The 27,569-nt window shown below is 39.0% G+C and overlaps 1 protein-coding gene across 3 annotated transcripts in view; it reads left to right on the top strand.

Annotated features, from left to right (window-relative positions):
• The window catches only part of LARGE1 (LARGE xylosyl- and glucuronyltransferase 1), a 352,715-nt gene that overhangs the window by 160,005 nt on the left and 165,141 nt on the right, over nucleotides 1-27,569 (top strand). For all 3 annotated transcript variants that reach the window (XM_081957172.1, XM_081957171.1, XM_081957173.1), the window contains exon 4: nucleotides 4,848-4,930. In XM_081957172.1, the coding sequence (XP_081813298.1) occupies nucleotides 4,848-4,930 (83 nt within the window). The remainder of the gene's footprint in view (nucleotides 1-4,847; nucleotides 4,931-27,569) is intronic.

Raw genomic sequence — 27,569 nt, 5'->3', positions numbered from 1 at the left:
GCCCTCTTCTAACCAGTATGGTAGATTTCTGGAGGCTCTTGTACCGAACCGGTTAGAACCGGCAGGGACCCACCCCTGTGCTGTAGGCAATATTTCTGAACAAAAGGAAACTTCCAGATGCTTGCCACCCACCCCTTTCTTAACTATTTTCAGTAGTGAAATGGTTCTCACTTGTTCCTTTCATGAGATTCTCAGTAATTCAGTAGCCCAATTGCAAATTTAACAGAAACCTCCCTATCATCAGAATTGTCTTCAGGGTTTTCACCACTTATCCTATTACTAAAAATGCCAGTTTTGTGTTTATGTGAGAGGCTTATGTTCATTCCCTGTCAAGGATCCATTTTCCATAATCAGCAATTATTTGAGCTGAATTGTTACTATATATTGCAGCTCAAGTGATGGCTGTGTAGAGTAGACAACACTGAAATAAAACTCAGTTACTTTTGAAAAATGTTTCTTCTGACCTATTCCTTCTGATCACCTTATTTACATAATAATTCAAAACTCGAAAAGCTACAAGTGCTCCTTGACCTACAGTGGTTCATTTAGTGACTGTTCAAAGTTAAAACATCACTGAAAAAAAATGACTTATGGGACTTCCGGTTCCGGCGGCTACGGCGACAGGCAGATCGCTGCCTGCTCCAGCTCTCCCGGTGGGCTTCCCCCGCTTCTGGGGGGGCACAAGACGCCTTGGAGGGGCGTCTTGCCGAAGGAACGGCTCGCGGAGGGTCCTGGCGTCGGCGGCGGCTGGCGGGGGCTCCTCCGCTTCGTTCTAGGCATCGGGGAGCAGTTTTGGAGGACGTGCGTGCGCACGCGTCTCGCCCCATGCCGATCGGAGAACACACTTCCGAACGAAGCAGCGGCAGTATGGTGAGAGGCTTCCTTTCTGCATTCCTTCGCTTTTGAATTGATGAACTTTTCAGCACTTTTAAAAAGTTAAATTTTCGGATCCCTGCTAGAGGTGCGGCTAGAGGGAGGGGGATTTCCCCCCCTCCCTCGGACAAGCGGCTTGAAAAGACTTTCCTTCCATCCCCAGAGAGGAGGAGGGGGGAGAGCCAACTAATGATGCCTCACCCCTATAAAAGTGATTTTCATTCGACCTAGCTCCAGAACTAATGGATGAACTGAGAACTTTTTGAACTTTTAAAAATTTTACTATGCCTCTGAGCCCAAAGCTGGCAGGGCAAGATGGCACACTTCCGTTGTCTTCATGAACTGTGAAACCTGATTCCACCTTTAAAATTCAGGCTTCCGGTCTTTGTCTCCGAGTCACCCAGAGGAATTTCTTGTGGATTGCTACTTTCTGAACTCTTTGGAGAAAAAAAACTTTCATCTACTGCTAGAGTGACTAAAGAAATCCCCATCTGTTTGGATCCTCTGCCTTCTGAATTCGCCTGCCTGCTCTACCTCTCCAGCTGCCCAGTCTCTACTTTGACTGATCTCCTTGCTTCATAAACCATGTCTCCAAAAAGACCACCTCCTGGAAAGCCTGGCTTTGCTACTTCTGCTCCAACGTCTGCAACGTCTAGTCCAGCTACACAGTTAAAGATATCAGAATTGATGCAACCCAAGACTACAGAGATAGACTTCCAACAAATGCTTCAACAAATTTTACAAGGCCAGGAGGAAATTAAGAAACAGTTAAGGGAAATGAAAGATGAAATTAAACAGAATCAAGCCCAAATCTTTAAGAACTCACAGAGACTGGACCTCGTGGAGGGTGGGGTGGCGGAGGCGAGGGGGGGGGTAGAGGCCTTACAGAAGGGGAACAAAGAACTTGACATCCAACAAATGAAAGCAGAGTTTGAAAGAATGTCCTTTTATCTTAGATTTCAAAATGTAATAGAAGCAGATGGGGAAAATATAAGGGACATTATGACTAACATTCTAGCTGATTACATACACAAAGATAAACAGCAGATGGAATGGGAGATAGATCTAGCTTATAGAGTGAATTCAGCATATGCCAGAACACATAATGTACCCAGGGAGGTTCATATTAAATTTCTTAGGAAAACCACAAGAGATGAAATTCTGGGTGTACAAAGGGGGCAAACACTGACATACCACGATAGGGAGATAACCATTCTAAAGCAGATTCCCAAAAAAATTAGGGAAAAAAGGAAAAGTTATTCGCAATTGGCGAATAAATTATACCAGAAGGGGGTGTGGTTTAGATGGTTGATGCCTGAAGGTATGCTGATATTCTGGGAGGAGACAAGAATCAGAATCAACACACCCATAGAGGCACAGGCCTTTATGGAAAAAAACAAAGCGAACCTAGAAAAAACAGATGACACTACAACGGTTATACAGGACACGGGAGGGGCCGGAGCTCTGCCAGCGGGGGGTGAAGGGGCAACACCAAGAAAGCTCAGATCACAAAAATAAATAAGAAAACCACAATGTTATAAACAGACCGAAAGTATTAATGAATTTACAACTAGACTATATATTATAATTATATAAACTGATTGAAAAGTATTTTTTCTAGAATTAATATGCTGATTTTTTTTATGACTATGTAATAAGGTTTGATATTTTGATGTAACCTAGGAGTCTGGAGGGAGGGGGCGTCTGCCATACTTGCAACTGCCAAAATTTGTAACTATTCCACTTACCCTTTTCCGCATAAATGTTTTTAAAAAAACCAATAAAACTTCTTGAAAAAAAAAAAAAAAAAAAAGAAAAAAAATGACTTATGGCTGTTTTTCACACTGACAATCGTTTCAGCATCCCCTTGGTCACAGGATCTCATATTTATGGTGGTTGCAATGTACCGGGATGATGCAAGCACCTTTTGCAACCTTCTGACAAGTAAATCAATGGGGAAGTCAGATTCACTTAACAATCCTGTTATTAACTTAACAGCTGCAGTGATTCACTTAACAACTGTGGCCAAAAAGGTCATAACATGGAGCAAAAGTCACTTAACAACTGCCTCACTTAGCAACATAGTTTGGGCTCGATTCCGGTCATAAGTCGAGGGCTTATATTTGACCAAATTTGGTAACTTTCAGTGCAGCATTTCAATGATCATGTTTTCTCCATTCATCTATCTGCCTTAACAATGGATAAATTACCGTGATTCCAATTTTTTTTTTGTTTGTCAAATTATCTAATTATCACTATAGAACAGTGTTTCTCAAACTTGGCGACTTTAAGTCCTGTGGACTTCAACTCCCAGAATCCCCCAGCCAGCATAGCTGGCTGGGGAATTCTGGGAGTTGAAGTCCACAGGACTTAAAGTCGCCAAGTTTGAGAAACACTGCTATAGAAGATGTTGGAAAAAAGTTCAAATGAGACATATTTATTTTCAGGTAGGGAAACGGAAGGGTTACATCAAAGATAAGGAATAAATCTTTTAGAAATTCACTGCTGGGAATATACAAAGGTAGAAGATACTGTCTTTTGGGCTTTCAGGGTTTCCTCTTCTAAACAAGAGGGATCTTAATATCTTTTTGTCATTGAATGAAGACATTTATTCATACTTACAGGACTTAATTATTAAATTATTTGATATTCTCAAAGCCACACACTGGAATCTGATGTTTGGTGTTTTAGTTGCTCCAGTGTAGAGTAATTAACATTAGAAAGGCATGTTTCCATTCATTGGTAAAATTATTTTCTTCCATATTTAAATAAGAAATAAAACAATGCTAAGGTAAAACAATACTAACGGAAAGCTAATTTGAAAGATTTCAGGGGGATGTATTTGGGCTAGCTCAGTGAGACCTTTTGAAGAATTTTTTTTTTCTTTACATTGCCATTTTCGTCTTTTATATCTCTCTCACACAGCCAAGAATTGGTTTTTGAGAAAGATTACTTTGAATAAAAACCACTCTGTCCACATCATTGAGGCTTTGAGCTTGAGAACTATGATATTTTTTATTGACAGCTCAATCAGGTAGAAAGTACCAGGTTCAAGTCCTCCATTGAATGCTGAAGCTTGGGGTTCCTCACAATGTCTCAGCAACAGATCTTCCTCACAGGTCTGCTTCTGTGAAGTTAAAATGAACAATAGTCTCTTTGAATGCCGCCTTTAGCTTTTAATGGCAAATTGAGCTTTAAATGAAGGAAATCATCATAACAAGATATGAAGGATCATAGAGCTGTATAACAAGGACTGTGGTCCTAAAGGAGATATGCTAATGAGAAATTTATTCCCTGGAGATTAAGAAGAGGCAGGAAGTGCAAAGTCTTGAGTTATGAGCAGATATGAGGTTGAACAATATTCTTGCAGCAGCCAGTTTTTCTGTATTGGTTCTCAACCACTTTGGTTGAGGGATGCCGATTTACCCAGGAAATCTTGCATATTGTTTATTTTTTCCTCAGAACTGGTGTCACCAGATCTGTCACCACCAGGAACTGACCAGTTCCTTAAATACTTGTGTAGAATGGCGCTATATATATATATATGCAGGATTATGGCATCTGATTTCTCCGAAAGAATTATTATTTTTTCTTTCACTGTGGGTGACACAATTAAAAACCAAATACAGTTTCAATTTCACCATCACAGATATCCTCTTGATTTTTTTGGACTATGCCTTGTGGACACCTCTGCCTCCTTTGAAATGGAGGTAATTTAATTTGTTTCAATCTAAGCTAGTACCAAAATGTAGTGAATCTTTTCTGCATAGTATAAAAAAATAGCACAAGGCTTAAGAGTCCAGGGAAATTATGTCATGGGTACTTCACATATCCATGAGGTTACAGCTTTTAAAATATATATCAGGGAGTGTTAAACATCAAAATCCTCAAACTGACCAGACTGCATTGATTTTGCTAGATTGTGATGACTTTTCCTCTCCTTGCATTCACTGTTTGTCTCTCTGTCTTTTTAGACAATCCACGTCGCCATTGTATGTGCTGGATACAATGCCAGTCGGGACGTTGTCACTCTCGTCAAATCAGTCTTATTTCATAGGTAAAGCATCTTTATCTTGCTACATGTTTGTTTTCTTTTTCTTTTTGGTAAAAAAATGATTCAATATGCCTTTGATTCTTCATAGTAGAAATGATGGTCAGTGAACCTGAATCTAGCTAGATGGGTTGCTTCTTTTAAAATGTTTAAAACTACGCAGTATGTAAAATATATTTCTTGCTAAATTATGTTGCTTTGAACTGGCTCCTCTAAATTTCTGTCAACATGCACAGAATTTAATAATGATACACTCATCCAACCATTAAAAAAATGAGTAATGGTTATGAAAACTTCACTTTTAGGAAGTAATCACCCATTCTTTAAGCTTCTCTGCTTCCAAGCTATTCTAATTTGTCGCTATTTTAAATTTCTTACTGCTTTTTAAAATGACTATGCTTTTATCAGAAATGTGCCCAAGTTTTTCTTCATGTTTATTTTTAATGAGTTATAAGCATGGATTTGAAGTGGGAGAACTATGGAAACCAGATCAGCTAAGTAAAAACATCTTCACCAGGGATGTCAACTGGATTTCTTCACAGACCGGATCAGCATTGTAGTTCTTCTCTGTGGGCCGGCGGGGCAGTTGGTACAGATGCCCCCTACAGCCCCCTGCTGGCCAAAATGGCACAGGTGGAGGGGTATGGCTCCCCCTTGCCCCGTTTTCAGCATGGACAGCCTTCTGCAGCACTTTGCCAGCCAAAACAGGATGGGGGAGCTTGTGGGGCCTCCGCACTGCCCGCTTTTGGCCAGTAGAGTGCTGCAGAAGACCATGGAGGCTGAAAACTGGCCAAGTGGGGGGCTGCACATCGCCCCCTCCCTACAGTCCATTTTGACCATCAGAGGCACCACGGGCCAGTCCTTTGGTATTTCCAGGCCAGCCCCGTGGGCCAAATTTAAGCACCACACAGGCTGGATCCCACTACAGGCCTTGAGTTTGACACCCCTGATCTAGACAATTTTTACTGATCTCAAAAATTCAGTAGAATATTTAGGAATTTATATTACAACCTCAATTATGAACCATTATGGCATAAAATACAGATAGAAATGAATGAATGGAAAAAAACTACAATTGTCTTTGTTGGGAAGGATAGCAGCAGTTAAAATGAATGTTTTGCCCAAGTTTCTATTCTTCTTTCAAATGATACCAATACTTTACAAAGACGCAAATTTGGAAGAATGGCAGAAAGGTATTAACAATTTTGTTTGGGCAGGAAAGAAACCGAGAATAAAACTTAAAATAATGCAAGATATATGTAAAAGACGAGGCTTAAAAATGCCCAACTTAAAATTATATTATAAAGCAGCAGTTTTAACAACAATTAGCGATTGGATTAACCTAACAGAGGATAGAATATTGAATATTGAAGGTTATGATCTGGTATATGGCTGGTATGCTTATCTAATATATGACAAGAAAGCCGACAAGATTTTTAAAAGTCATATTTTAAGGAATGCTTTACTGCGTGTCTGGAAAAAATATAAATATAGGTTAAATGACAAGATACCTATGTGGGCGGTGCCCAGACACGCTATAGAGAACATGTATAGAACAAAAACAAGATGTAACTACATATGCAGAACTTCTTAGTATGGATAGAGGTGTACCACAGTTAAAATCTTTGAATGCATTAAGAGACGAAAGGGTAATTCAAACCTGATTTCACTATGGTCAGTTACAGGCTAGATGGAAAAAAGACCAGAAATCTGGTATTATCCAAAATTATCCAAAATGAGGATAATTTGATAATTAGGGACCAGGGTCAAATGCACATAAAAAGGTTGCATAATGTATTGATAGAAATAGACTCAGAAACAGAATTAGTTAAAGATTGTATGATAAAATGGGCACAAAATTTTGAAGAACCAATAGTGATGGAAACATGGGAAGAGATTTGGGTAAGAAATGTAAAATTTAGACAAGCTCAAAACTTGAGAGAAATTTTTTACAAGATGCTGTACAGATGTCTCTTTTGAGAGAGGGGCGGTCTAGAAATTGAATAAAGTTAAGTTAAGTTAAGATGGCATTTAGATCCAAAAAGGCTAGCCTGTATGTATTCGAATCTACAATCTAAATGTTGGAGATGTGACTGTGTTGGTGCCACGTATTACCATATTTGGTGGACTTGTAAAAAAGTTAAAGCATTTTGAATAAAAATATGGTGGGTTATTCAAAATATTTTGAAAAAGAGGATAACGTTCACACCCCAGTTGTTTTTGTTAGGTATAGTTTCAGATTGTACTGTTATAGAGACTAATTTGATTTTGAACCTAACGACGGCAGCAAGATTGTTGGTGGCGCAATATTGGAAGAAGGAAGAGTTGTGCACTATCCAAGAATGGACGTTAAAAGTAGTAAACTTAGCAGAGATGGCCAAAATCTCAGCGTATCTGAAGGACCATTCAGATGAGAAGTACAAGCTGGACTGGAGAAGATGGATTGACTATATTCAAAACAAATACCGGACTAAAAAATTTCAGTTAGTTTATGAATGAAGGCATAAGGAATACTACAATTTATTCAAAGTTAGTTTAATAAAGGGGGAGTTAAAGCACAAGAATAGTAACATGTTAAAATTAGTTAGCTTATGTTAGCGTATGGTTGTTAAATGTTTATACCCTGTATTTTGCTCTGGGAGGTCGGGGGGAGGTAGGGAGGGAAGAGGGGTAGGGATGGGGGAAGAGGGAAGGGTAAGCGGGTAATAATTGTAAAACTTATTAAAAAATTTAAGAATTAAAAAAATCATTAAAAAAATTCAGTAGAAGAGAATATATGTAGTTCAGGGATTAACTATGTAGTCCTTGGTGTTCTCTGAGTTTTGTTGTTTGTTGTGGATGTTTCATTACCTGACTATACAGGAGCTTCATCTACCAGTGCTGGTGGAGATGTGGTTTTTTTTCCCCTTGGTAGTTCCTTGATTAAGATAGTGTTTTCTGGCCAACTGTTTCTCTAGTATTAATCCCTCTTTATCTGGCTGCAAATCTTTGGCAAAAGCTTAGCAGGATTAGACATGGTTAGTTCTTAGATGAGCAACCTCTAGGAAATATTAGGGGTATAGGTTAGACAGGGAAAGAAAAAGAACCTCAGGAAAAAAGGAAGCAAAAATTACTTTTGTTCATTCCATTGACTCAAGATTTCTCAAATGAACTAAAACTGTAGTTATAATTTTAAATTACAAGTTAAATTCATAAATAAGGCCATTTTTTAAAAATGAAATAAATTATCTATGCATGGGGACTTTTTCCTACTCACACTAAATTTGACTTAATTTTGTATTAAATCAAAAAGGGTTCCCTTTTGACTAAAATCTAACCCTTCAATCTTTAAAGCAGCAGTAGAGATCATTGATTTCCATATCTGGTGGCAGTTATTTCACCATCGGCACTTGTCTTGAAAATAATTAAGGTTATAGGGAAGGAAGGAAGGAAGGAAAGACATTCTGTGCAATAAAGAGTTGTCAGATGAAAATCATGAATTAAACATTCTGGTAGAACTTCCACAAACAATTAAATTAGTGTTGCCGTGAAGAATGATGTTTGGAGGTTGACTGAAGTATAATTTTATTGTAATGATATTGTGAAAATTGGCTCAGAGAGGTGTCATCCCCCTCTTGAATAGGGCACATCACAAAATCTCCACATAATTAAGTTATGTATCGGGCTGAAGGAGGAGGAAGCGGTAAATAACTTCTGAAGTGACTACAATCACTGGGGCCTTACAATTAGGGTGAGGGAAAATAGTGAAAGCATGTCAACTCTCTGCTCTTTAACTCTTAGATGCTGTCATGAACATCAAAGGGTTTACTATCATATGAAATATTTCAAAGGAAAATGTATGTATTTTCAGATTAACAGAATTCCTCCTGCCTTATCTGATTTGTCCGATTTTAAATGTGTCATTAATCTTTCTGATTAATAGTCCCAATTGTCCCACAGCAATGAAGATAAATGAAAAGAAAATAATTTATAAGCAATAGATTTAAATGCATTTCCCCTTTTTCTTTCAATATGATGCTTTCTGTTTGTTTGTTCATTTGTGCTCTACAACATTTAGGTACTGAACATATCCTGGTTTGTTGAAAACTACCATACATATTATATTTAGAGTTTGTCTAAAACACTTTTATTAGAGTTTTTATGCAATGGTGTTACAAAAAAAACATTTAACTGGAAGAAATATCATTGCAAGTTTTAAGAACTCATTGTTAATTAAAGTCTTTGTAAAACTGATTCACCTGACTGACTCTTTAGAAATATTACTCTGTGACTATCCTGCCATAGAATAATTGTGCATATGCAGTACGCACAGCATATACTTTCATTAAACATAGTATGAAATTTTATTAAGAATTCTATAGTCCTTGATCTATGATAATTGTTAAGAATGAAGGGAAGATACATGTCTGAACTTGCTTTGGAAGGCTACTTTTATTTTGAAAGTAAGATCTGCCTTTTGAGTATCAAAACTGATACTCAAAGCTGATGGCTTTGAAACAGGACTTCTTCTAAAGCAGGAGTGTCAAACTCGTATCGTCACAGCGGCGTCACGTGACGTATTGGAACTTTTTCCCCTTTGCTAAACTGGGGGGGGGGGGGCAGCATGTGATGCATTGCATTCTAACCTCGCTACCATGGCACCACCAACATCAGTTGTGGGGATCAGAGGCAGACCTATATCTTATCTGTACTAGAGTCCAAAATTTAAAGTAATTTCATGGCTTGGATTTTACCTCTTCTCACTATATTCCCATAGAAACATCTTCCTGCTTCCATTCAAATGATGGGTGAGGCTCCTGAAGGGTAATTTACTATTCAATGGGATCATTATCTAGAGTACCTTCCTTGCCAATCCAGATCATAAGAAAAGAGTATGTTCCTACATAGCAGAAAAAGACACATCCTTACCCATAATTTTAAGAATGGTGGACCTTCCTTGTAGAGCCCAGATTAACCCTATCACCTATCATTCTATAATTCCCAATCTCTCCTGATATCCATCATATTTTTCATCAAGTCTTGCTGATATCTGATGGTTTCCTTGAAAGAAATGAGAAATACGAGGCAACCAAGATTTAGACTGGAGTCTTCAAAAATGAAACTACAGCATTTAATGCATAGGTCTGGAACTGATATGAGCCCATATAGTTTTATGAGAAATGCAGTTGGAGTGTGATCCTCGTGATTGACTCAGCATTTCTATCAGATGTATTTTGACCAAGCACTTCTTCCAACCTAGAAGTTCAAAAGCATGTTAAATACAAGTAGAGAAATAGGTAGTGGGGGGGGGGGGATGACTCTTTGAATGGCAGTATGAATTCAACTGATGTGAGATCTTTCTGAATACGATGCCCAAATGTGACGTGACATTGTTGGTAGAAAAAGTCCTGGATGATGTTATAGAACACTATCAAGCCATCTGAATGTGGAGCTAGTTCGTCCCCCATATTGCACTCTGGATAATGCATGAGCATGAACTGAAAGGACTAGCAATCTTCTGCAGCCAAACAACTTCTTTATATCAACACTGTAGTCTTCTGGCTAATGTCACATCACCATACACTAAATAATAATTTGATCAAGTAGTGCCAGCATGCTTGGGGAAGGAGAATCTTTGAAAAAGGGAAATATTACATGCAATTTGTGCTTCAAATGTTTTGTGAATCAGAATTGTATTGAATGATTTTGGTTGGCTTAACTTCATACTGTCTTCTGGACTATACTTTAGCCAAGTCTTGTTCTCTAGCATCTAGTATTGTAGGTTTTTAAACATTCTCTGCAATGGCTGTTGTCCATGTGATTGTTAACTGTAGGACACAATGACATTCCAATAGCAGGCAATGGACCAGCCATACTATCTTCCTGCCAAGAATATGTCATAGGTATACATATGATGTCACAAAGTGTTGAATTCAATTTGAGGGAGTCTTGATGTTTCTATGAAAATAGCCAGGGAGAATCATTTGAAAGATAGAATCGCCTTTCTTTCAGAATTCATATTGAAGAATACCTATAGGAATTTATTTATTGGTTCAAAATTCAAAGTTTATTTGGGCAAATCGTGGAACACATTTTAGTTGAAGGAAGTTATTCTGCAAAATGCTTTTTGTTTTGTTTTTTCTTTTAAAATAATACATAGAAATAGGCATTCCCCTTCCAAGATGGCTGGTTCACAATGACAGTTTATTTATTTTTCTCTTACCGATGATTTGCTGATTTCACAGCTAAAGCTGGTTCTTTGGTAGTGCTGCTCCCTGGTTTTGAATGGGAGCATTTAAGATTGACCCAACACACTTTTTGGATGATTGTGGAGTAGAAAAGGGGGTCTTGAAGATTCTGATTCCCTCTGGAAGTGATTGAAAAGTCACTGGGCATATACACCTTCCTGTCAAACAGTTTTGTTTTCTAAGCATGCCAGAATTTTAACTTTCACTTTTGGACTTTGTTTTATTTTGCTTTTTGCTTTAAAAGTTGATTAGTGGTGGAATGCTGATTTATTTCAACCCCTTCCGGGACTCTAATTGCTTTTTTTCTCCATTTTTTCCCTTTTGATATATGTTGTTCTGCATAACATTTACCTCTTCCATATGGAATGCACAGCAATGTTCAGGGTAGAGGTGAAGAGACATTAGACTTCTACCACTGGATTCTATATTTTTTGTAATTTGCAAAATACTTGGGAATTTATTTCTACTGAATTTTTCTCATAATTTTGGATTGAAATATAGTGTGTGTGTATACACACACACATATATGGGTGCACACATGCACATACATTGCTGAACACTGTTTGAAATCTAAGAAAGAAGGGTGGGAAATATGCAGCTTTTAGCTGAATTTCTGTTACAAAACGTGATCAAGCTTTAATATTTATTCAAAGAATCTAAAGCTTTACCTTTGGATAAAGATTTTGATCCCATTCCAGATCAAAGAGATCTCTCCTCTGAACAACCAGCAAAGTGGATTTTATTTGTTGTTACGAAATTTAAGTCTGTATACCCTGTTTCCCTGAAAGAAAGACCTCCCCGGATAATAAGCCCAGTCAGGCTTTTGAGCTCATGTGCTAAAATATGCCCTCCCTGAAAATAAGCCCTCCCCCAAAATATTGCAACACAGCAGCAGCCATGAGGTGACCATGCTTGCCACCTCCTGCACCTCAAAAATAATAAGATTTTGCCGATATTAAGGCCAAGCGCTTATTTCGAGGGGCAAAAGAAAATAAGACTCTGTTGGTACTTCTCCAATATTACAGGTAGACGGGAGGAAGACAAATTCCTTTCCTCTACAAAGATGGAGGAAGACTGTATGGATTTATTACAATTAATTGTTAACTACTTCTGCTTGCACTCTGACTTGAAGATAGACCTATTCTGAAGACTGAATTTACTACATTTAATTAAACAATTGGCAAGAGAGGATATTAAGAAACAAACATGGATTTTTGACCCAGAGAGATCTATTTAAAATTTTTGGGATGATCTGGGTTAGTCAACATTCCGTGGTAAATTTTCTACCAGTGGAATACAATAGCAGTTTATTAACTGAGTGTTTTGAAACTTAAATTTTGTTCTGTGTTACTGTTATTTTTTTCTGTTAACTACTTTGTCACTAATATAACATATGGAAGACAGGTTAACAAGTTGTTAATAGATTTAGTACTTTAAAATGTTTGAGTGGGCCTGTTTCACAAGGGATGGGAACTAATGTTGTAGTAATATATTATTCAGTATTCAAATAGAGGGGATAATATGTGTATATGTGTTGTTTTTTATTTTTATTTTAAAACAAACGAAAACTTACATACATACATACATACATACATACATACATACAAACATACAAACATACATGTCTATTTAGTATGTCGTTTGGTCACAAACATTTGTGACCACTTTCAATTGCATATAAAATTGGTAGTTATCAACCCACTATACGTTAATACATTGATTATCATTTGTTGTTATCATTTATCATGTTTTTTGATGCACCTTTTTAATGTTCTGATTGCTTTGTGTCTTGTGCTTTTTTTCTTTTATGTCTTCTTTGATTTTTATTTGTATTTCATATTTTAACTTTGTTCTAAAAAAATAAAAAAATATGGGGGGGAGGGAATGCACAGAAATACATTTGCTATCTTTATTTTTAATGTTTTTATGCTTTTTCAACGAACTTCCTTCACTTATCAGATGAGCTGTTGTGTTGCCATGGCATACTCTCTAGATGTCCTTTTTTTTCCTCTGAAGTTTTATTGTTTCTTTGTTGTGTTACAGTTGTTTTGAAGTGATAATAAAATGCATGTTTAGAAGGGAAGTCCCACAGTGGTACAAATAACTATAAAAGTTAGCAGTCATTTTTAATTGCTAGCAGTTGAATTAACAGGCATATTGTGAGCCAGCCAGTTAGGTGAGTAATTCTTCACTTAATTCATCTAATTTATTTCCATTTATACCAGCAGCATGGCTTGAAAAGCCTGAGGGCAGCTAACAGCAATTAAAAACAACAATAAAATTTTATCAGTTCAATAACATTACTTACAAATGAACGGCATCAATACACATTATGTAGCATCAACAATTGCTAATAAAATAGGTCACTCTGGAATAAAACCCATGTCTTTCCCATATACTTGCCAACACTGTAAGTTTTTAATTTGGCTACTAAAAAGCAAAATTAGTCTGGTCACTAAACCATTGAGTTGGATAGCAGGCAGATGTTCTAAAAAAAAGAGAAAAAAAAAAAGAACCAGAACTGTCTATTTCCATATGTACTTATTAAGGCTTCCAAATAATTGAAGGTCCCAAATGCCAATTTGGTGTGCAATTTGGGTGTCCTCCTGGACTTGCAACACCTACTGGAAGAGCAAGTGAGAACTGTGAGTAGGGGACCCTTTGCACAGGTTCTCTTGGAAGCACCTAGCCTGGTAGAGATGAGGAGTCAAGCACAGAACTAGCCTGGAGTCACTGTGCAACCACAGAAGGACTGGAGCTTTTGCCTCCAAAGTTCCCTGGAGCTTTGTCTAGTTGTTCCTAATAGCAGGCTACCAGATTGGGTGATTCCTGTATTATAGTCAGAACATAATAAAGTAGTTAGCTTAAACACTGTACATGTGGATCTAGTTGTTCGCACCTGACAGGTTCGTCTTTTGAACCAACTGCCCCCATTCTTGAACTGAAAAACCTTGCATATTGTGATTCATGGTTTAGTTATCACCTGTTTGGATTAATGTAATGTGCATTATAAGGGGCTGCTCTTGGCATTTGGAAGCTGTAGCTGATCTAGAATGCAGCGGCATGGAGGGTTTTTTTTTGCACTTCTTGTTAACAATACTATCACTATTCTGTGAGGTATGCTGGCTCCCAGTGGGCTTCTGGGTGTGATTCAGGTGTTAGGTTTCATCTATAAAGCCCTACATGATATACAGCCAGATTGCTTGCAGGGCCACCTATCTCCCATTGTCTCTTATCTCTCTCTCTCTCCATCAGCTCTACTAGGGATGCTCTCATAGAAAGGTATTTTCATATACCCATTCATCCAGTGTAGCCAAATTTAGGGTTGCATAATTGGTCTTTGTAATTATTCAAACACAAAGTCTCACACCAGTATAATCAGGTGCTATGCCTTTTATGGAACCCTTTGTACAAATAAAAATATAAGAAAGGCTTTTTCCTGGATTCTGTACGATAATGGCAATAGCAATATCAAGTAGACTTATATGCCGCTTTACAATGCTTTACAGCCCCCTCTAAGCTATTTACAGAGTCAGCATATTGCCCCCAACAATCTGACTCTTCATTTTAGTAACCTCGAAAGGATGGAAGGCTGAGTCAACATTGAGCCTGGTGAGATTTGAACTGCCAAATTGCAGGCAGCCAGTGATCAGCAGAACTAGTCTGCAGTACTCTAACCACTGTGCCACGAGGGCTCAGTGTCTCTTCTGTCTAATACTGTCTCTTCTGAAGGTCTTTGTTTGGGAATCTAGGCTGAGTTCCCCCATCCCCCATCCCTGCCACCTTTGATCTTCTATATGAAAGTTCCAGGTGTAGTATAGGAACTCCATTTCTTTTTAAAATAGGACTGAAAAATCCTTGGCCTGTCTGCCAATTCCTTCAAGTGGCTCTTTTATGGCCCATCATGATCCTCCTCCAACATCACCAATATAAATTCATTGAGTTTCTACCCCTGCCACTTTGAAAATAAACACTAAAATGGGCTTGTTAAAACTTCTGGTAAACTTTACACTCCTGTTTTACTTTAATTGAAAAAAAAAGGTCCGCTATCTTAACTAATCATCCATATTCTATGAATTATAGTGCTAAAATATTAGAGAGGAGCAAAATGGAGAAGATTGATTCAAAGCAATATGTTTAAGAATTCTGGTACTATTAATTAATGACATTGATCAGAAGATCCAGTTTCTTTCTCTTTTCCAGCCTGGGAATTATCATAGTTGTGGTGCCACAGCCATCAAAAATAATTGCTCCTGTTTTGTTTGATTGTCAACTGTATGCCCTTTTCGGTTTAGGTATTCAAATCCCTACTTGAAAGAACAGCTCATTGGACATGAACCACACAGATTGTCCTATTTCATTCTGGGCTATAAGGTAGACATTGTAAGCAGAATTATGTTTATAAACAAAGCATTCAGCTAATAATCCATTATATTGAACAGATCAAGTTATCATGTTAAAAAATGGTTCTTTGCATTTAGCACATATGTCATATATTATTGTATTTTCTTTTACCTATTATACCCTGGAAATAAGCATCGTATTTTACTTCTGATTTCATTTGATATGTTGTAAGGCCACCAAATCAATCAGTAAACTATCTACCAATAGAAATACTTTTTTAAAAGTGATATTTTCTTTAAAAACTATATAATCTGGAAAAGTATGGTCCCCGTACCAATTTATTTTATTATCTCAATTGCTAATTATTGCACAATTGGATCATCTATGTTACAAGATACATTATGCTTAATAGCAGTTTTATTTATTTTTTCATTTGTGTTGATTATACCCAATTGTTTAAAGTGTAATTGTATCTCCTCATTCTGCTAACCAAATTTCCCACATGATTAAAAGCTTTCAAATAGTTTTTTCTTTGTAAGACATTTACAATAAAATTTCTTTGCAAAATGTGAAGTTAAAAGATACCCATAAGTCTCCATTCACATTTTATATGTCCTGGGACATCTTACATTAATCATTAGTACCAGTAATGTCTTTATTTGCAATTAGGGTGGGGTTTTTTTTTTGCTTTTAAGTAACTAATTTCATTTCTAATATTTAGCTTACTGGATATCTCAATCTTCTGTGGTTTCAAGGGACGAAGTCTTTTGTTGTTAACATTTCCTTTCCTGCCAGATAAAAATTATATGAATTAATTATTGTGAAAAGCCTAGAAAACAAGAATTCTGCATAATCTCCCCAAACATTTTACCTGGAGAGTTTCTATTTTTGTTTGGTGGGATTTTTGTTTAGGATTTTCATTTTCATGGGAAAAGTGACCTTGAAATATCTGTTGTTAAATCACACAAACAAAATTCAAGCAGCAGGAATTTTTTTGTCCAGATTTAAATATGCAAGTTAGGGTGACAGATTGGTGATCTTAGCAAAATAATGAAAAAGCATTTTTGCTGGAAGTAAAAATAGCAGACATCACAGTCATCCAGTATTAACACAGCTGAAAACAACAATTAACATTTTGTGCTAGGAACAGTAAAAACTATACCTTATTGTCTAATCAAAATTCACAGTGTGGTGTGCAAGTTTTTTTGGGGGGGTGGTGGTGGTTATATTCAGCTCTTCTGCTAGAATATTAAACAGACTGAATATTAGGGAATAAACTATGTTTGTGATGTCTGCGCACTTAAGAAAAAAGAAATACAGTTTGGAAAGGAGAAGAGCACAAGCAAGGAGGAGGCTGAGGAAGGACAGTGAGTTTCAGAGCTAGTCAAACACAACTAAGGAGAGAGAGAGAGAGAGGCTTTTCTCTGGCTGAATGGAGTATACTGCTTACTTGCTGGGCAGATGGTGTAGGAGGGAGGAACTTACAGCTGAAGCTGACTCACTGACCAAGTGATTGGTTAGTGGATGGAGCTTCATGGCTCAGCCAACAGCTGTTGCAGCCAACACTCTTAGAAGAGAGGCAGTTGCAAGTTTGCAACAATAGTTGGTGAATTAGGATAGCAAAGAGACATAGGGAGATTTGGGTAGGAAGGAGCATACTTACAACTACAACTGAGCCCAGAATTTAGGTTGCTAAGTGAGAAATTTCTTAAGTGAATTTTGCCCCATTTTATTATTATTTATTTATTTATTTATTTATTGAATTTATAGACCGCCCCCTCTCCCCGAAGGGACTCGGGGCAGTGTACAGACAAGAGCTAAAAAACCATATACACAATAAAAATATTAGATACCCCTTAAAAACAGATTAAATATAAAGCCTGTACAATAATAATAAAAATTAAAAAAGAGCTTAAAAGGTCTACCCCCAAAAATTTAAGATATCAGCCAGAAGGATTGAAGATTAAAACTATGATTGGGCCAGGCCAGCTAATTGGAACAGGTGGGTCTTGAGTTTCTTGCGGAAGGAGCGGAGATCAGTGGTTGTTCTGATGTCGGGGGGGGAGGTCATTCCAGAGGGTCGGGCCCATCACAGAGAAGGCCCTACTCCTGGGCGCCGCCCACTGGCATTGCCTGGTGGACGGCACCCGGAGGAGTCCCTCTCTGTGAGAGCGAATTGGTCGCAGGGATGTGTGGGGTAGGATGCGATCCCGCAGATAGCTAGGTCCTGTGCCATGGAGCGCTTTAAAGATGATAGTCAACACTTTGAAACGCACCCGAAAAGCCACAGGTAGCCAGTGCAGCCCGCGCAGGAGAGGTGTTATATGGGAGTACCTGCTACTTCCCATGATTGCCCGCGTGGCCGCATTCTGGACCAGCTGCAGCCTCCGGGTGCATCTCAAGGGGAGCCCCATGTAGAGAGCATTGCAATAGTCCAGGTGGGACGTCACAAGCGCATGGGTGACTGTGTGAAGGGCGTCCCGGTCCAATAGGGGACGCAATTCGCGCACCAGGCGAACCTGGTGGAACGCCCCCCTTGCCACGGCTGCCACATGGTCATCCATCAACAGCCGGGCATCCAGGAGGACGCCCAAATTGCGCGCCCGTTCCACGGGGGCCAGTTGTTCGCCCCGATGGCCAGTGATGGGACCCACTGGTTGAACCGGGGCGCCGGTAACCACAGCCACTCCGTCTTGGAGGGGTTGAGCTTGAGTCTGTTGCTTCCCATCCAGACCCATACGGCCTCCAGGCACCGGGACATCACTTCGACGGCATCGTTGGGGTGGTTCGGGGTGGAGATGTACAGCTGAGTATCATCAGCGTACAGATGATACTCAACCCCCAAACCACGAATGATCTCACCCAGTGGCTTCATATACGTGTTGAACAGGAGAAGCGAGAGGACCGACCCCTGTGGCACCTCACAAGTGAGTGGCCTCAGGGTCGACCTCTGCTCCCCTGCCAGCACGCATTGTGTCCGGCCGGAGAGGTAGGAGGAGAACCACCGCAAAACGGTGCCCCTCACCCCCAGCCCCTCCAGACGACACAGTAGGATACCATGGTCGATGGTATCAAAAGCAGCTGAGAGATCTAATAGGACCAGGATGGAGGAGCAACCCCCATTCCTGGCCCTCCAGAGATCATCCACCAACGCGACCAAGGCCGTCTCCGTGCTGTGACCGGGCCGGAAACCGGACTGGCGCGGGTCTAGATACTCAATTTCCTCCAAGTGGCGTGGGAACTGTTGCGCCACCACACTCTCTTCAACCTTTGCCAAAAAGCAAAGGTTGGAGACAGGACGATAGTTGGTTAACATAGCTATGATAGTTGTTAAATGAATCTGGCTTCCCCATTAACTTTGCTCATCAGAGGTTGCAAAAGGTGGTCACATGATCCCGGGATACTGCAGCCGCCATAAACATGAACCAGTTGTCAAGCATCTGAATTGCAAATCACATGACGATGGGGCTGCTGCAACAGTCAAAAGTGTGAGAAATGGTCATAAGTCACTTTTTTTAGTGTCGTTGTAACTTTGAACAGTCACTAATGAACTGTTGTAAGTCAAGGATTCCTTGCACTGATTTTCCTCTTCTAAGAATCAAGACAAGTTTTGTGACTGTGTGAGGAATCCGGGGGGGAAAACATCAAAGTAACAATAATTCATATGAAACTAGAAAACCAGGAGGAGTAAAAAATGTTTCCGGTTTATTGTATAGAATGTCAAATGAGTATCTGACAGCTGCTGGACATAAGTTGTGAGTTTGTTCTCAGAACAGTAAGCTGATGGCTTTCAGGGAACAAATCTATTCCCTTAAAAATAAGGCAGCCAAGCTAGACATGCTTGGAGAGGAAGAGCTGTAAAGAGGAGATATTTCAGAATGTGAAAATTTTGCTCCAGGCACAGAATAACACTCTCTTGCTGTCAAACAGAACAAGGGCCTTGGAGAAAAGAATCGTTTTTGAGGAAGAGGGACATGTTCCTTTAGGTGGAACAAATAGTTGCATGATGAGCTGACATCCCCTTACACTGAGGGTATCCTCCAGGCCGGGTTTTGGTGTGAGTAATGAAATCATTAGAAACTCAGCTTAAATTCTAATATAGATCTCGTAGTGATTAGCTTGCCTATGTAAAGTTTGTAGATACCACATATCAGTAAGACATACTGGAGGTTAATGCTGAAGAGGAGATAGTGGGCATGGTTCACATCACATCACATCATTGACTTGAGAAAGTCATAATATCAGAAGGGAAGTAACTTTTGAAATGATCCTAACGGAAAGCTGGTAGGGGTTGGATACCATCCCACATGGAAGTTATATCATGCATGCTTCAGGAACCTCTATGAAGAATCGGACCAATGTTGGGATGGGCTAATGAAAAGCTCAGGCCGAAACATATAGAGAATATGGTATAAGTCTGTCATCCCAAGGTGGAAGGCCTAGAGTACATTTTAGCATATGAAAAATTACAGGTAGTCTTTGACTTATGACCACAATTGTGCCCAACATTTCTGTTGCTAAGCGAAACATTTGTTAAGTGGATTTTGCCCCATTTTTACGCCTTTTCTTGCCATAGTTGTTAAATGAATTAATGTACTGTTAAGTTAGGAACACGGTTGTTAAATAAATCTGGTTTCCCCTTTGACTTTGCTTGTCAGAAAGTTGCAAAAGGTGATTCCCAAGACTCCAGGGCATTGCAACCGTGATAAATATGAACCAATTGCCAAACATATTAATTTTGAGCATGTGACCATGGGGATATTACAACAGCCATAAGTTGGAAATTATGTTCCTTATATTAAGTATCAAAATAATATGTTCTTTATTTCAATATAATGTAATGCAAGAATACTATATTCTTCTACAGAATTATCAGTGGGTTGATAAGTGGTCACAGTGATAAGGAAAATCTAGGACAGCAATGGCGAACCTTTTTTGGCTCGCGTGCCATAAGTGGGGGGAGTGCAGGGGGGTCGTGTGCAGGCGTGCCGCACCCATAACCTCCCAGTGCGCATGCGTGCACTACAGGTGCTCCCCCCGCTATTTTACATGCTTTTTTCGCCGTCCCCAGGCTCCAGAGGCTTTATAGGAGCCTGGGGAGGGTGAAAACAGCCTCCCCCGCCCCCCCGGATGCCCTCTGGAGGCTTCAGGGACCGTCAGGAGGCTTCCCTGACACCCTCGGAGCGAACCGGAAGTCACTTCCGGTTTGCTCAGAGGGTCGTTTTAAGCGCTCCAAAGGCTTCAGGGACCGTCAGGAGGCTGGGAGGGTCGGCTTCAGGGACCGTCAGGAAGCTGGGACATCGGAGGGTCATTTTAAGCGTTCCAAAGGCTTCACGGAAGCTCATGAAGCCTCCGGAGGGCCTCAGGGGGGGCGGGGGAGGCTGTTCTCACCCTCCCCAGGCTCCTATAAAGCCTCTGTAGCCTGGGGAGGGTGAAAAATAGCTTTTAAAAAGGGTGAACTCAGCTGGCCAGGGTGCGCATGCGCGCTGGCCAGCTGACAGGGCAGCGCCTCGCGTGCCCTGACAAATGGCTCTGCGTGCCACCTGTGGCACGCGTGCCACAGGTTCGCCATCACTGATCTAGGAAGTGCAATTGCCTGCTTGAACTGAAGATATTCAAGGCAAAAAAGTGCTTTGGGATATGCACAGAATAGCGTGTAACTGCCTTAATCGAACATATTTTTTTCTCGAGACTGTGCAGCATTACAACTAAAGTAAATTGAGATAACAAGGGAACGTCTCTCTGTAACAAATCACCTGCCACCTGAGAATTCTTTAAAAAACTCAAAAGTCAAATTGCTGACTTCTTAGCAAAATTTTGTAATTAGTCCATCAAATCAGGCTCAGTGCCAGAGAGCAGGAAGTTAGCACTATTTTAGAAATGGATGAGAAAAGAACTGAACGTTTATTGGCCAGCCAATTTAATTTTAAAGACATGCTGTTTGGAATTGTAATTAAATAAAAAATAACTAAACATAGAAAGGAGCAAGACTCCTAAAACAAACTTAATCATTGTGTATAAAGCAGTGGTGAAATTCAAAATGTTTTACTACCGGTTCTGTGGGTGTGGCTTGGTGGCCGTGGCAGGGGAAGGATACTGCAAAATCCCCATTCCCTCCCCACTCTTGGGAGAAGGATATTGCAAAATCTCCATTCCTGCCGCACTCTGGGGCCAGCCAGAGGTGGTATTTGCTGGTTCTCTGAAGTACTCAAAATTTCTGCTTTCCAGTTCTCCAGAACCTGTCAGAACCTGCTGAATTTCACTCCTGGTATAAGGGTTGCTATCTGGTTAAAAAAAACAAAACTGAAGAGAAGAGATAGATTTTCACTAGGTGAGAGTAAGAATTAAAGTTCCCTTTAGGGACCAATCAATGTTTTTAAATTTGTTCATAAATTATCTTGATTTAGGAATAATGTTGACCTAGTCAAGTTTGATAACAAAACTATTCAGGTTGATAAAAAAAATCAAAAGATTTCAAGTTACACTGAATAAATAATCAATGGCAAATGTAGTTCAGATTTAAATAAGTGTGAAGTCTTTGTGTTTTCATTTAGGGTACTGTACGACAACTGTATTCTCATATTTGTAAAGGTATGATAAAGCTGTAAAAAGTAGAGACAATGGGAACCAGAATGACCATGTAGGTCTAATACTTTCCAAAAAGATAGAATGTTTGGGTGGATGTATAGATTTATAGATGTTCAATCAAAATAGATGTTTGAAGGTGGATGTATAAAATTACAAGAAGTCCTCAATTTTTAACTGTAATGGGGATTAAGATTTCCATACTTCGTTTTATGTAAGCCAAAGTAACAGGTGTATATGTAACATTGCCCTTGTTACCATCAACTCTTTTTTAACAGATATGCTGTTCTTTCTGCTACATGCACTATAATCCTTTTTTTTAAAAAAAATATCTATTTTAATTACCCCATTTGCCTTAAATGTTAACTTTTAAGTTTTAAAATGAGTTTTAATTGGCTTTAATGATTAATTGTTGGTTTTTTGCTTAGTTATTTTAGGAATTCACAGACAAGATCACATTCTGGGGAGTTCTGCCAGGTTCAATTACTGCCAGAAGCAATATAATGCCTGCCTTCCTTCCTTCCTTCCTTCCTTCCTTCCTTCCTTCCTTCCTTCCTTCCTTCCTTCCTTCCTTCCTCCCTCCCTCCCTCCCTCCCTCCCTCCCTCTTTGTATTTGTTTTGTGCAATACCTTTTAAATTGTTTATCAGTTGAAATAATGCAACTTTACTAGCCCATGCCAGTAACGAAGGATCTGTGTCACTTTCACCTCTCCACCTCCTATTTCTAACACATTGGTTGTGTGAGGAAATTCTCAAAAGCCTAAACATAATCCTTAACTGCTTTCCATCTTCAAAGACAGGAATAGAGGGCTTGCTCTCTAATGCTTATGCTTTCCATTTCACTGGTTTTTTACTTTGTTTCTCCTGACCTTTCTTGGAGTGAAACATTTTTGTTTTTGTTTTTTTCCCCTAATCTCTCCAGTGAGAGTATATAACATTTTCAGCTAAATGGCCTTCTCTTTTCTACACTCTTGGGGAAATGCTTTAATGACAAAATGATCCATTCATATCTATTGGCAACTGAAATCTTCCCCTTTTCTAACCCATAGAGACACATTTGGTCACTCTTAAAGATGGTTTACTTTATATCTCTTAAATTCTTCAAGAACTTCACGGCTGCTTTTATAAAATTATAAAGCAAGTCTTGTTGTTATTATCATTTCTATTTCTATTTTCTTTTTCCAGGGACGTCCAAGGCATCTAACAACAATAAAATTAAAAAAATTGGTGCCTACTCTATAGAACAACCTCCCCAGTGTGATTTATTTGGAGTGGTCAACGCTCTTGGTCTTCCCAGGAGATCTGACTTCTCCCTGCCCACTTCCCAAGCATTAGAGCCAGAAGGGTGGAAGAGACCAAGATTTATATTGTTATAAACTAATTGTGTGGTACATTGGTTTTTGTGCGGGATTATTTTTTAACAATATTTTCTATTTTGTTGATAAGATTTGTTTTGTTTTGTTTTTCTTATTTACTGGTTTGTTAGCCCCACCACCCCACATCTTTAATGTGTAGTGAATAATCACCACAATACTCTAGTAAACAATCAAACAATCAGAATAGACCTGGAAGGGACCTTGGAGGTCTTCTACTCCAGCCCCTTGCTCAAGCAAAGACCCTATACCAGGGGAGTAAAATTCGATTTCACTGAGGGCCACATCAGGGTTGTGTTTGACCTGGGGGGGGGGGCTCTGGTGGCCTGAGTGCTCTGCCAGAGAAAACAAGCTCCCTAGCAATGGTCTCGTGCAACCCTCTGCCAGTGTAAAAGGAGCTCATGAGGACCATCCACAGTCCTCTGGAACTCCATTTTCAGCTGCGACAGCTCCTGCAACCCTCTGCCAGTGAAACCCTCTGGCAGAGGCACTGTGAGTCGGTCGTTCACTGTTTCTAGGGCAGCTCCACAGGCCAGATCTAAGCACCCCACAGGCTGGATCTGGCTCCCGGGCCTTGAGTTTGATATCCCTGCTCTATACCATTTCAGACAAGCCTTCTTTAAAAGACCCAGTGATGAAGGACCCACAACTTCTGGTGACAAGCTGGTTAATTTTCCTCATTAGGTTTCTCCTTAATTTCAGGTTGCTTCTCTCCTTTATTATTTTCCACCCATTGTTTCCTGACCTGCCTTCTGGTGCTTTGGAAAATAAATTGACCTCATCCTCTTTGTGGCAGCCTCTCAAATACTAGAATTGTGTATTTGTTTGTGTGTTTTTTTAGTTCATCGGAAAGAAGCAATACGTTATTACATGAATGAAATTCAAATGCACTTGTTAAACCCCCAGCTTTTATAGATATTATTATATTTATAGGCATATGTACCACTATGTAATCAGATCGTGGTCATGCACAGATTATATGTCACGTACTTTGAAAGCCCCTGAGCCTGTATAGTAGTTCCACTTATTTCCTTCAGACTGGTTAGAACTAATTTAAGGCACTGTTGAGGTTAGTCACGTGTTTATAGAAATGACAGGTAAATAGATTGTTCATCTGAAGTAGTCATTTAAGTAGGTTGTTTAATGTGGCATTGCTCTGGCACGGGTACTAAGCCAGGCAGTCAAATCCTCAAGAGCCTCAAGGTCTTACATCAAAACAAAGTTCATCTCTATGTCAGTGCTCTTAATTCAGCCTCCACAAATGATGTAATCATTGGTCCTGTGATAGTGGTTCTTTGGGCTTTCCTATGTTTTTGTTATTACTTCGTCCATGTCAGTAGAAAATTGTTAAGGGCTCACAAATGTCTATCAACAGAAACAGTATTTCAAAATACAGACCAAAGAACAGGATCAAAGTTCTAGGGCGGGAAGAGGAGAAAGTAGTGAACAAAGGCTGAGCTCAAAAAAGGGGTGGATCACTCAACACATACCTGTGAGAGAGGCACGGGAAGTGACTTGGAATACTGTCTATTTTGATGTTCCCAATCCCCACCCTCTCACCCCTTTGTCCTCCATCTGTCAAGGTTCCGATCGATGAACCCAAGCAAACAAGCACTGCCAAGACATTCCGATTTCTGGATGCAAAACTTTATTGAGTACGTCATATTGCCACAGATTGAAAGCAAAACCAACTCTACCTAATTCCGGGAGTTTTCATATAATTAAAGAATAGGCTCCTCCTCCCCCTATTAGTGCAGGTCACATTGTCCAATTAGATGGCCAGGTATTGTTATGGAAACTATCCAAGTCTTTGCTGAACATCTGGTTAGATGACCTTGGTTCCCACGGGACGATTTCTTGCTGCCACCTGGAACTGGCATTCCAAAAATGGCTCTCCCTCCCCACTATTATTGTGGCAAGCTGAAAAGCAACAAGGGTTGTGACAGCAAAGTGGTGCTTTGAAGTTGACACCATCACTGTCATATGACTCGCAACAGAACTATTTTTAAGGGTTTGGAAAGAATTCCAGAAACCACTCCTGGTATGCTTGCTTTAACCTCTATCCATTTTCTTTCATATTGTGAGTTCTTTTTCAGCTTTAGAAAGTCCTTTGTTGTAGCACTAAAGAGAAGTAAAACCACACGAACTTTTCCAGATTGGTTCCAGAGAGCAAAAGTGATCCTTTAAAAATCAGTGGGTTACCCCCTCCAAACTTGGCAGCTTAAAGATGTGTGGACATAAGTTGCCAAGTTTGAAAATTACTGATTTAAATTAAACAAACAACTATGTAATGATTCTCTGTATTCCAACATCCCAGGAGAATATAGACAATTGACTTAGGTATCCATTAAGAGATGCTTGCAACAGAATCATTTTAATTTTGTGGATAATTCAAAAAAAGCCATTGTCTCTCTTTCTAATGTAACATTTTCTAAGCACCCTATCATGGATGAAAAATTACACTTGGCAGGTACAGGTATTTAACTTTTTAAATTGTAAGTAAATGAGAGCACACAGTGATAATCAGAGGCTTGAGAGAAAGCTGTGAAAATGCTAAAGGCTAAATGGCCCATCTGTTTTCTTCTAGCTTCTACATCTTTTTATTCCTTTCCCCAAGTGGGAAGTCACACAGATATAAATGGATAAGCAGTACTCCTTTTTGAAGTGACCATACATCCTTATTATATTTTTCATGGATGCTTAAAAATTGAATGTATAACATCTGCATTCCAAATCAGTGTACCGTAATTCAGATGCACATTTAATATTGCTAATTAAAAGTGTGATTACTTTGTCATTTTTAAACAAGATTATATATATATATATATATATATATATGTATGTATGTATGTATGTATGTATGTATGTATGTATGTATGTATGTATGTAAAATAGAAACATGCCATTACGTATCCAATTTAATGTCCAAAATATTTGATCAAATTTTCAGTGATTTTGTGGAATGGCTTTCTAATCAAATGCAGTAATTTACAACTAACTAATGCTTAAAATCGAAGAGTTGCAATGGTAGCACAAATGTATCTTCTATTGCATTGGTCTTTATATACAACACAACACTTCTTAGCTTCTTCATTGAAAAGATCATAGCACCAATTCCCAAATGATATTACCAAAGTATGTATTGGAAATAGAAAATCGTAAACAGATTTTTGAAGAAAATTTAAATCCTACTCACAACACAATAAAAATATATTTGTGCAAATTGTAGGATAATTTTACTTACATATTTATAACATGCAAGCTGCCTAGAGTCACCTCACAAGGGGGATGGGTAGCATAAAAAATAATAAATAAACCAAAGTTCTTTGCCTGCTTATGCATTTTATTTTCTAAAAACATACGGTATTTGGACCTCCTACTAATAGTTGTGTATATAAAGGAAAGTTAATCCTAGGTAGTTGATTCCAGATTTTTTTCCTACACTATTAAACTGCAGGAATCAATATTTTTCCAAGGCTAATTTAATTTGGGAACTTAACAAATATGCTGTAAACAAATAATATATAAAAAAATTTAAATATAGAATTTGTAAAATAAAAAGTCCAGATGTTACCAAGGAGGTATAGTACAAGAATTATTGTTATGGCTTTTGATTCCATGTTACATTGGTGATTAATAGTGGAAGCATTAATTAGTTAAATTGATATATGTTTTCTTCTATTTGGAGCTATATATAGCTGTTAAATCAGGGGTGTCAAACTTGCAGTGTCATGGCAGCATCACATGGTATATTAGGACTTTTTCCCCCTGTGCTAAACTGGGTAGGGGCAGCGCCAGCATGTGAGACATTCGGCCTGCGAGCCATGAGTTTGATACCCCTATGCTAAGTGAACTATGTTGCTCTTTCTCATTAGGCCATAGGTTTTTTTTTAGCAACAGACTTGTTTAATGATCATTCACAGTTACTTTGGTGATGAAAAAGTAACTTGCCTTTCCTACTCTCGAGTTGCCATAGGCAGGGGGATGGAGAACTGGGCCTTGCAGCTGCATCGAGGAACTTGCATTTCAGTCAAAGCAAAGCACATTCCAGCTGGCAAGATCATGGTCATCTCCAGGGGGACCCACAGTGGCTGGAGGAAGTGACTTATACAACCT

Source organism: Natrix helvetica (genome assembly GCF_964273705.1).
Source record: "Natrix helvetica genome assembly, chromosome: 6".
NCBI lineage: Eukaryota > Metazoa > Chordata > Lepidosauria > Squamata > Natricidae > Natrix > Natrix helvetica.
Note: the sequence above shows the minus strand (reverse complement) of the source record. Positions and strands in the feature narration are given on the sequence as shown.